Here is a 12,007-nt window from a genome sequence, read left to right on the forward strand (position 1 = left end):
TCAAAGATCAGTTGACCATAGATAGATGGGTGATCTCTGTCTCTTTCACAGACAAGAAAATCAAGGCTTAGATAAATTATTAAGATCATGGAGGTATCACAGAGGTACGAAGTGGTAGCCAGTGTGTATGTCTACAACTACTCAAAATAATAATCAGGATTTGAACCCAAGATTCCTTGAAGCTTAACACTTGAGACATCTGCTTCTGTCCGCTTTTCTACCCGCAGCTTATCTGCAACCAATTTCTAGCCGTTCTTTGCAGTCACTCGTAACTATTCCCTTTCTGTCTCCACTGTTCCTATGCTAACTCAAGATCCTACTGGAACTTGCCTCTTTTATTGCAACATCCTCATTATTGTCACAATCTTTGATAGTCTGTTTACGACTGCCAAGTTCATTTTCCTAAATTGTGCATCTGGAGAATAACCTTGTGGTTGTGACAAGATCCCCAAAGGGATGTCCAAAGCACACTTGTTCAGGTGGGAGGACTAATGAAGACTTATTCAGAGAACCTGAGAGACATAAATTAGCTAGTTAACCCACCTGTTCTTCCGTCTCAATTGCCATTTAAAGCCCAAAGAGAAGCAATGTCATAATGGAGAGTGGTCCCCAAGGACTAATCTAAGACACGGAGGTGGTAGGGGATTCATACCATCATACTATCATCAGGCAAAATGGATAGTAAAACAACTCGAGGATTTCTGTAAGTTTTTATTTTACAATATCTTGTGTGGCAAACAGTAAATACAGGGTTTTGAGTGTCTAGACCTTGTCCTTATTAATCTCTCAACTGTCTCCAATCTTAACTTGATGGATAAATTTTAATGGTATTAAGGATTTCAAACTTAAATCCCATCCTGGACCAACAGCTTTCAGGACTGATGTGTAGCCATCCTTATCTTGTTTATATATGACTCCAAGCAAGTGTCATCAGACTTTCTAGGTTAGGTTTTCTTCATCTGTAAGTGAAAGTTTGAATAAGATCCTGGTAGGATAGCAGTCAGGAAATAAGGAGGTGTACTGAACTGGGAAAGTCTGCAGTCAGGGACTTCTCCAAATTATTGCAGCAATGATGTTAGTTTGGGGACTAAGGTACACCTGATTCAGGCCACAGTCTTTTCAATCACTTGTTATGCTGCTGAGAGTTGGACAATGAATAAAGATGACAGAAGAAAAACTGAAGCCTTTGAACTATGGCATTGGAGAAGAGTACTGATTAAACTACAGACTGCTAAAACAAAAGATCTTTCTTAGAGAAGGGATAGCAAGAGTGCTCCTTGGAGGCAAAAATGATACAACTTTGTCTCACATACCTCGGACATGTTAGGAGAGGTTAGTCCTTGGAGAGGGACACCACACTTGGGGAGGTGGACTGATGGTGAAAGAGAGGACCCTTAACCAGGCAGACTTTCCCAGTGGCTGCTGCAGTGAGCTGGAATGTGTTGGAGACTGTGAGGATGGTACAGGATAGGACGGGGTTCAGATCTGATGTTCGTAGAGTTGCTGAGTCACTCTTGACATCACCTAAGAACAACATATTCAAAATAGCAAGTACTTTAAATTACTACCTTAAATTTATACTAAACGGATCATTGTTTTAAAAATTCTTAGGAATCTTTATTATAAAACATAGTATTAGAGAAATAGCTTCAATTCACTGACTTTGCTTATTTTCTACATTGATTTAAACAAATTCATAATGCTTTGGATTCAGTTTACCCAGAGCATGAGTACATAAACTTTGATGTACATAGGTTATCTGTGTGAGATCCCTAAGGTTTTCTGTGCTCTCTGGTGGCCGAGTGGTAAGAAGTTGTGCTGCTTTTATAAAACATAACGGGAATGATTGTATGAAACACAACGTGGATGAAGGAGAGTGGGAAGCACAATGTATACAAACTGTGTAAGCACACCAATGTAAAATTTCGGTGTTTTTTTTTAAAAAAAACCCACGTTGCACTGCAATCCCAAAGGCATGTGATTCAAATCCACCAGCTCCCCTTCAGGATGAGGTTGTGCAATTTACTGCCTCAGAAAAGCCGCTGGAGGCTCAGATGTGGGTTGTTTCCAACCCAACGCCAAACAACAATAATCTTTACAGGAGGAAGCTCTGGTCGCACAGGCTGCTGATTCAAAGGCCGCATAGTTCTCAGATGCTTCGAATATACCCAGCAGCACAGCATGAAAGGATGGGTCGTCTGCACCAGTGTGACTGACAGCCTTGGAAAGGAGCTGGAGAGTCAGCGATGCATTAGAACCAATTTGACGGAAGTGAGAGCAATAAAGAACCTTTACAAGCAGAACAGCAGACATTGTTGGTTTGGTTAAAACTAGCAGCCTTTTGGCTGGTGACCAAGTATAAACTTTGCAATCCAGGCAGCTAAGTAGTTGTTATATGTGGAGTTGTAACTGACTCACAGCTGAGCCTCTAGCAAGCTTTCAGAGGCTGTAAATCGCACGAGAGGAGATTGTCCACCTTTTCCAAAGCAACTGGTGGGTCTGAACCATTTCTCTTTGGCAGGTGTTGGCATCTTAACTCAATAGAGCTCCCTAAGAGAGATGTAGAACACATAAAACCCAGTTTGAATTTTCTACTGACATTTGCTTCAATCAAGCCATTGTTTCATGCCAGAGAAACTTATCTGAACAACTCAATTCATTGTTAGGAAGTCAGAATGGACTCACAGCTGACCCTCTAGTGAGTTTTCAGAGGCTGTAAGTCACACAGGAGGAAACGGCTCCTCTTTCCTCAATGGGGCAGCTGGTGGATTTGAACCAACTGAGAAACTGGTCTTTGCTATCTTAACACTAAGTGTAACAGGGAAATATTTTCATAATTTTTTCAATATTTCAAACTCTTAAGCGAGACCATCCAGCTGATCTTTGTTACAAAAAGCCAAATTCCATTAAATGGAAAAGAGGTAGTATCCTTAAGAAATGCTTTTTAAAAATTTATTCACATAAAAGTGAAATGGAATCCATGCCTCAGACCCTACACATATATTGCAGAGACACAGTACAATCTGGACCAGGTAAAAGGACACAGCCCATACTGCTCTCATTTGGGGTTTGCTGTGGGGAGAGGGAAAGGTAAGTGAATAACTGATCTAGCAATCTTTAAAAAATAGTAAGGTTAAAAAGGCGGGGAAAGTAATAAAAAGTAGTCTGTAGTACTGATAAAAAAGATAGGGCCAAAATCATGGTGTTGTCTGTAGGGAGTTGTGCTGCTAACCCCAAAGCTGTGCTTTTAAAGTTCGAATCCCTCAGCGGCTATGAGGGGAAAAGATGGGCAGTCTCCTCTCTAGTGAATTATAGCTTTCAAAAACCTGCTGGAGGGTCAGTTATGAGTTGATTCTGACTCGATGTCAATGAGGGGCTGTGGTTGTTTCGGTTTTGTTTACTATTCTAATGGTCTATATCCTTTCTGGATAATATTAATTAGTAGAAATCTTGACTTTTTAATTTTTTAATAAAACACTGTATTTTAGGAAGATGATTTAACCAGGTAGTCTTAAATTTCACAATAATAAAATGCAAGCATTAAAAACTTACTGGTATTTCCTAAGATGACTTGGAGGACAAAGACCTGGGTTTGCATTACACAACAGGACATTAGAAGATAAAGCATCCAATACATTTATTTGATCCTTGGTTTCTCACATTATTGAAATGCTTAGTGATGATACTGTTTTCTAAGAAGGAAAGCTCAGTGCTATAACCTACTTTTGCATACTCCACTTTTAAATCTTGTCACTTGAGTCAGGGCCAGGGTAGGGAGTAAGAATTCCATTGTGTTCCACCCAGAACGCACCTTCATAAAAAGCAGCATCACCCACTGGCCCAGATGTTCACTGGCCCAGATGTTCCCAGGGGAGACCCCCACTTCAAGGCAGGAGATACCCTGCTTTCTTGGTTCACAACCCTGGCACCAGCTGCTTCCTAAATCCCTGAGTTGCTACTTTTTTCTTGATTATACTGAGGTTTGTCCTCATCCCTTCTGCCTGGTGGTTTATTCTTGTTTCTTTTTTTTAATGCAGCAAAACTTCTCATGGTCACGAGGGCCAAAGATATCCTCCAAGGTGTCACAGTCCATTGATAAGCGCCTTTGCCAACTAAAAGGCAGCAAGGAACATTAGCACATTCACTGCTGGGCCCCGCACAAGTTCATGTTCTGGGCTGTTGGCTCCTTCCAGTGTTCCAGCTGCTGGGCGGGCGTCCCATCCGTTCGACTGCACTATACTCTCATCTCCCTCAATGAACGGGATACTCCACTCCTACCTTACCTGGAAAATTCTCCAGGCTGCTGTGGCCGTCTCTGTTGTTAGGGTCCCAGCCTAGAATTTTACCAGGTCCCTTTTGCTAAGCTGTTTGCACACTTTTATACTCATCATCAATGGGTTCTAAAAAACCACCTGTATTCTAAGGGACACATTTGCGTCCACTCCTCAAGCAGCCACTTCCATAGTGTTTCCTAATGTGACCTGGAAGATCAAACTTCTGAGTTCATCCCATTCATGTGTTTTCCAATTTTTTTTCTTCAACGTATGGTGAGTGTCAGGGGGAGCACTCGTCCCTGAATTCAAGGAGTCTGGGTGCCTCACCATGGACTTCAGGAGACAGACTTTTTAAGGACTCATTTTGTCAAAAGCTTTAAAAAAAATGACAGGTTTGATCTTATTGGTGCCTTTTTCTATTCATCCTACCACTAAAGTGGAAGGCCCTTCATTTTGGCAGTCATCTTTCTCTCCATTTCTAGACTCATCAGAGGAATTTCAATTCTTTGAACTCTATCGTTCCTCTCTGTACTTTGTAAATACTTCCTGTATCATACCCCTCTGACAGACCTTCTTTGTAACTCTTCCCTTCCATCGACCACGTTAGAGCCCTTAGTGCAAATTTCTCCATCACCCAGCACTGCTCATGTTCCTCGTATGCTTTTTTCACTACTTAAAGCTTCAGGATGGCAGTTTAAAGAAACTTGCTTACTCTCCTTGCCCAAGCGGAAGCACTGTAAACAGTGTATTAAAAGTTGCTAAGTATATGTACGCAGCAACACCAGTCACACCTTTTCTCTTTTAAGTCCTGATAGCCAGATAGAGATGCTGCAACTTCCTGTTCTGTCTGAAGATCTATTAGCTAGGATTAGAACTGTTTGACCTATAATTAAAATCATGTGTCTCCTGAGAGGTACCTAACAGAGAAAAGCATTTCCTGTTCTGATAACTGAGACTCTCCTTATAAAACCCCAACCATAAATCACCCAGCTAACTTGTTTACTCCTCCCCATAAAGACTTTAAAGGGGCTCTGGGAGCATAGTGCTTTACATGTTAGGCTGCTAACCAAAAGGTGGGTGGTTTGAATCCACATGCATTTCTGTAGGAAGGTAAGGCAATCTCCCTCTGGAATCTGTTTCAGAGACCTGATGGAAGGTCACCATGGGTTCACATTGACCCCACAGCAGTGGATATGAAAATGTCAGGCAAAGTCACCTGACTGATACCACTCATCTTCCGGCCTGCGAGCACTCCCCACTGGAAAGTTCGAATAAAACCAGTCTCCTTAGGTGGCTTGTTTTCAAGAAACCTATTCTGTTTAAAATATAATGTAAAATTTGCCAATTCAACTATTTTAACTGTACAGTATATTCACATTAGTTGTGTCACAATGTTGTGCAACCGTAACTGTCAACTTGAATTTTTTTTTTTTCGATTACACTTTTGTTTCCTGGGTATATAGTTTATAGTCCATCAATTTTTTTAGATATCTATTTCCAATGAATACATTTTACCACATTCTTCCAGCTGCTTTGCCTGGAAATTGGAATTTTAATTAAATGTCATTGTTTCAGTGAAACATTTTTTAAAGTTAGTAAAAGACAAGTCTGAGCAAAATACATGACAACCAGCACCTAGACTTATAAACCTTTGAGCAGGTAGTAGAATTCACTAAGAACTAAAGCTCTAATCTAATATAGATTGAAATCATCAGATTGCCAAAGACTTAAGTCAAAGTCACTGCCACAGAGTTGGAACTCCTAGTCCACTCTCCGGAGTGCCTTCAGAAGCTGTAAATTGCATGGGAGAGTGTCCATCTTTCTCCTGCAAAGTGACTGCTAGATTCGAACTGCCTTTAGGTTGGCAGGGTAATTCCCTGTGGACCACACCACCCGAGCCCACTATAATGACGGATACAATTCCTAGGAGCAGAATGAAAAGTAAGCTACTTTTGGAAATTCACTAATTTTATGACAATTGTCCACACTTACTTTTCTTGTGAATGAATCCATATAAATCCATGAATTTACTTACTCACTCACTGCCTGCACCCAGATCATGACTTCACCATTTATTGGTTGTGTCACAGCTTCCTCGTCTCTCCTGCACCCTCATCCAAACATCAGGACCCCAGACCAGATGGCCTGTTGCAGCTCACCAAGCCAGCTGGTACCACTGGGGCTCCTCCCCTCTGTATTATTCAACTTTTTATCCACAACTATTTTAAAAAATAAACATCCTCTCTACCCTAACAAAGTTTTTACATTTTTACAATAGGAATAAGAAAAGCTTAAGTAGCCTATTTGAAATAAACACTAAAATCAAGAGAATAAGTGAATATGCTATCATAATATAATGGTATAGAATGCAAGGAGTAAAAAGAATTACGACGATCTGGAGTATGGACCTTGAAACTCATCCTAGAATATAGGCAGACTTGCTTCATTGTTTTCTGCAGATAACCTTCTCACAAACTGAAGGTCTGTTGCAACCCTTAGTTGAGTAAGTCTACCTGAACCACTGTTTGCCTGGCTGCCTATTATCTTCACTGTAGCACGTTTTATACATTAAGTCTTTTTCTGGCTAAATATTCTATCTTGTGTGTTTTCCACATTGTTTATCCATTCATCTGATAATAGCTTTCTGGTTACTTTCACTTTCTGGCCATTATAAATAATGGTGCTCTGAGCATTTGTGAAGTTTTTACATAAGCATATTTCCTTTCTCTACAGTAAACACACACACACACACACACACACACACACGTAGAAATGGAACTGTTAAGTCACACAGAAATTATCTCAAATATCTGAAGAACTACCCACCCAATTAGATGGCACATAACAACAAAAGAACCCACCCAACTATTTGTCTCAACAACAATGTGTGAATGAGTTCAGGTGATTTTTTTTTAATTCCAGTTTTTAAGACCTTTAAAATAATTATAATCTCTTAAAAAATTGTTTTTTTTTAAATGGTTAGTTTTACAGCCTACCAATGTGACATGGCTTCAAGGTGGTTCAGACATATTTCCTTCTCTCATAAACGTCCAAAGCAGGAGGAAATGAATTCTCATGTGCATGCCGGAGCAGGTTGAAATGAATTTCCTGTTTGTGTCTCATTTTTAGGTTAAAACATTAAACATCATTTTCCATTGATGTATTTAAAATGTACACATGTATTTATTCAGTACTGTATGCACACTATTTAAATCATGGAAATAGAGTCATTCGAGGTTGAAGTTTTGAAAGTGATTACTAGCCACGAGCACCAAGTTCATCAAGGCTGGGCTTTCGGATCCCTGCTCTGAGCTGGCAAGGACTCGGAGCCTCCTGAACCCTCCAGTCTCTCATCCTTGGTTCCAATGGATTCCTCTTCTTGACCAGGTCCATCTATTGTCCAGCAAGTCCTCTGAGAAAACTGTAATGTAAATTAATGCACTTAAGTGGAAAGGCTGTTTACAGGACCCTTTGTTCCTTCCACTCTCGCCCCACCCCTCAGCTCAAGCATCTCTGCTCCCACCTCCACAAACACACTGCTGATTTCTATCTCAGCACTGAGTACAGGGGACTGACATGGTTTCCTGTGTCCATGTCACCAGATAGTGATCTCAATAAGGGCAGGTCTCGGCTTTATGTCCCCAAGTTCCAGCACGGCGTCTGATGAGAATACACAACCCATCCTTAATCAATGAAGGGCTTTTCCAAAATAAGGACCACCTGCTTTGAGTAAGCCAGATAGATAATAATTCTTCATAATTAAACTAGGAAATAGTGATTTATTTTATAGTTATTGTGCTGACAGCTTTACAGGTGTTAAACCTAGCATCCATCTTATAGAATATAACTTTTATCTCTAATATATAGACGAAGAAACGAAATCTTGAGAGTCATGACTTACCACAGGTCACACAGAAAAGATAGGTGCTAGGAGGCAAATCAAGTAGAGTAAATAAATTCCATGAAGGCTCCACTGTGCTCACAGACTGCTATATACAGTTGGTGTTCAACAACTACTGACTGACTGGTTTAATCAGCTGCTCGTGCACAAGGTCTTGCCCCCGGTTCCCTGATTCAACCTCTTTTCTCTCCAGCTTTTCTCTTCACACTGGATCCAGTCATAGCTGGCCATCATTCTGTTTTGAGGAGAGGTGACTGACACAAACACCACCAGCCCTGTCCTTAATGCCACTGTCCCTAAAGGACCAGCAGCCCAGCTCAACACCAGGAAACAAAACATCAGAATGGTTCTGATAAAGCCACACTTTTCTCAATTTCCTGCATCAAGCAAGAACACCCAATGGACTTCAAAACATGCCCAAACAGCTCTGAGTGAATCGCCCCGATGGCAAAGCATGATGGTGGCAGAAGCCACAGTATTCTGTCTTAAGAACTTCTGAGGAGCACCTATTCCTGACAGCTCACTATGTTGCCAGCTAGAGAAGGAAATGAAAGGGTCACCTGAGGCCTGCAAAAACTTAAGACTTCATTTGCTTTTGCTGCTGGGTGCTGACAGGTCTGCTCAACTCAACTCACAGCAGCTCTATGCACAGCAGAATGAAAGCCCACCATACTCAAAATCTCCCCTAAGCTTAAACCTACTCATGCAGAACCCAAGTCTTTATAAGGGTCTGCAATTGGCAGCAACTGCCCAAGCTTGGGAGAGGGCTGGGGAGTGCCAGTTCCCTATAAATCAGGGTGGTGATTCCTTCTTTTCCCTTCTTCGACGAGAACACAAATACATAATACATGGTCCCCAAGCTCATTTGTTGTTTGCTGATTTCAACTCTTGGTGCCCCTGTGTGTACAGCAGAACCGTGCTCTGTGGGTGTTCAAGGCTGTGGCCTTTTAGAAGCAGGTGGCCAGGTCTGTCTGAGAGGCATCTCTGGGTGGATTTGAACTACCAGCCTTTTTTTTTTTAGTTGTCTTGCAATGAACGTTGTTCTGAGGCTCAAAAAGAGCACTTATGCGTATGCACCACTTGCACCTTAATGCTAAGTCGGGAACAGACCCAATATAGGTTTTTATTCCCTTCCTTCCCTAATTTAGTCAAGGAAACGCAGCAGTAGTTCAGTGTCCTGAAAGCCAACAGATCGGTTCTGTCAGTTTAAGTTCTCAAGTCTGCGAACTCCTCACTGCCATCATCACCTCGTGCCTAGATTCCCAAAGATGTTTGCTCGCTCTATCCTGGTCCGCAGCACCCCCCGCCCCCATTCCTGGCTTCTACCTGGGCCCCCTCTAGCTCATTCTCCATACTGCAGCTAGAGCGAGCTTGTCAATACTGCACTAAACCTTTCACATAACTGGTGCCCTGAGTACCATGAGCTAACAGACCTGCTGTTGTTTGTTCATTGTCCTCGAGAGGGTACGACTCATACCTGATCCTCTAGCACAGAGACTAAATTGCACAGATGGAAGCCGTCCATCTTTCTCCCTCACAGCAACTGGTGTAGTCAAGCCTCCAGTCTTTGGGTTGGCAGTACAACTCCTTACCCTCTGACCACCGGTGCTTCCTTAACAGACACATGAGATCGTTCACAAACTCAAGGACAAAGGAATCCAAGAAACACCTGCCCAAGGTCAGAAGAGAGGTGAGAATCAGGAATCTCTGACTGCACTGCTGGGCCTCACTGCAATGAGCCACGCTGCCTCTCCGTGCACAAGAAGGTATGATCACTGGAAAAGCAGCATTCAGAAACAGCTTTCTGGGCCATCCTGGTAAAACAGACAGAGGGGTGAGAACCAACCTGACCGGATACACCGAGGGTCACTCATACGTGGATCCCTGGTGCTCCGCAACCCCTCCTCTAGCAGATGAGAGGGCACGGCCGGCACTCCAGATCGAGGACTACGTGATCCACGTGGGGAGCGTAGGATTTCACCGGGTGGATGTTCAGGATCTGTGTCTTCCACGGTTTCCCATGCAACTGCTGAAGAAGAGCTGCAATGCGCACGTCTGCAGATTCCGCCCACCTCCGCCACTCTGGCTTGATGGCCCCTGCCTGCTTTTTTCTCCTAGAATCGCTGCCAGTTTGCTTTTCCTTCTGGTTGGAGGTAATCTGTGGAAGGCAAGTCTGCTTCTCTTCCTCCAACCCACTGCGTCCAGGAAGCTGGGGCTTCTTCCCAGGGAAAGAGTCCACATTTTGGTGAATATGCAACACGCCCCCAGCATCTTGCCGCAGCACCTGGCAGGCCACGGGCCAACCTTCTTCAGAGCTGGGAAGCAGTCCCAGATTCACTCTGTCCGCGACGCTGGAGAGCTGCAGCTTCCTGTTATCCCCAAAGTGGATTTGGCACCGATCAGCTACCCCGTTGATTTCCAGGTTCGTACTCAGAGCAGCTACAGCGTGGGGGCTCCACTCACAGGCATGGACGAAGGCGGCACCGGCATGAACCAGAAACGGCAGTGTGAAATAACCAATCCCCGCATACAGGTCCACCAGCACCTCCCCGGCACAGGGCAGGGAGGCCACGCGCAGCTTCTCGCTGATGTTGCCGGAGGAGAACATGCATCGAGTCACGTCAAACTTATACCGGATCCCATTGTCCACGTGCTCCACCCAGCCGTGGTCACCCAGCAGCAGAGCCACCGCTGGCGTCCGAGCGCCATTCGGGGACACGCGCCCTCGTCTAGCCAGCCGCTGGACGCCCAGTGCCGAGGCCACAGTCTCCCAGAGTTCTGGTTCCAGCTGTTTCCACTGCTCGGCCTGGAAGCAGTCCTCACTCAGCAACAGGAGGTTCCCATGCCGCTGCCACGAGCGGGGCAAGTCAGCCTCCAACTCCTGCGACCAGGTGACACCCCGGGCCTCTGCCCAGCGCCTCACCTCCAGGCACAGCCTCCGGGCAGGCGGGCAGCCCTGGGCCTTCCTGGAAGGTGCAGCGCGGAGGAGCCGCGTCAGGACACAGGTGCTGCCCGGGGCCACGCGCTCCCGCAGCTCCCGCAGGTGCGGCTCCGGGAGGGTCTCCCCCAGCACGGGCAGCGCCACCCTGCCATCCGGCAGCTTCTCCACGCGATGCCGGCCATCGAGCAGCTGCTGCTCCTCCAGATACTGCCTGTACCGCTGGGCAAAGCGAGCTTCCGTCACAACCGCCGCAGCACCTGCGGGCTGCGCGCCGCCAACCTCCATGCTGCTAAAGCCCACATGCTCCACTTCCGGGTCCACGGCGCGCCGGAAGTTATATAAAATTAACCAACCGGAACTAAGTGAAATGACGCAAGTGCGACGAGCGGCGGCGCTGTTGCCCTGTTGAAGCCTCTGCCGCCATCTTTATTGTGGCCAACCAGTTCATGGTTCAACCTAAACGGAAAATTAGTAATACTGAGGAATTGTATAATCTGAAAGATTTCAACTCGATCAGTATTCTCCAGAGCCATTATGCACAGTTTTTAATGCCGTTCACAAATCCAAAGAGGAAATTGAACCTGGAATGAAGGGCTGAATTTTTTTAAGTTTCCCTGTAGATTAATGGAGATTAATTTTATAAAACACAATGTATGGGAATGATAATAGGAAACCCAATGTGAATAGAAGAATAAGTGAAATACAATGTGTATAAACAAAATAAAATGTATACGACTTTTTTATGCAAACCCATATACAAGAAATGTTTCTCCGCATCAGCAACCACCGCATTGATGAGAGTGAAGAATCTAACATAAGGGGAGCTCTGGTGGCCTAGTGGCAAGAAACTGCAACTACAATCCCAGAGGCGCACAGTTCAAACCCACCAGA

At 44.2% G+C, this 12,007-nt stretch overlaps 1 protein-coding gene across 1 annotated transcript; it reads right to left on the reverse strand.

Moving 5' to 3' along the window:
• Positions 1-10,081: 10,081 nt before the first annotated feature.
• On the reverse strand, positions 10,082-11,401 carry TRMT12 (tRNA methyltransferase 12 homolog (S. cerevisiae)). Its single transcript, XM_006879463.1, has one exon. The coding sequence runs from the start codon at positions 11,399-11,401 to the stop codon at positions 10,082-10,084; it is 1,320 nt and encodes a 439-aa protein (XP_006879525.1).
• Positions 11,402-12,007: the final 606 nt, after the last annotated feature.

This window comes from Elephantulus edwardii, unplaced genomic scaffold, assembly GCF_000299155.1.
Source record: "Elephantulus edwardii isolate Elephantulus edwardi_28Jun2011 unplaced genomic scaffold, EleEdw1.0 scaffold00003, whole genome shotgun sequence".
NCBI lineage: Eukaryota > Metazoa > Chordata > Mammalia > Macroscelidea > Macroscelididae > Elephantulus > Elephantulus edwardii.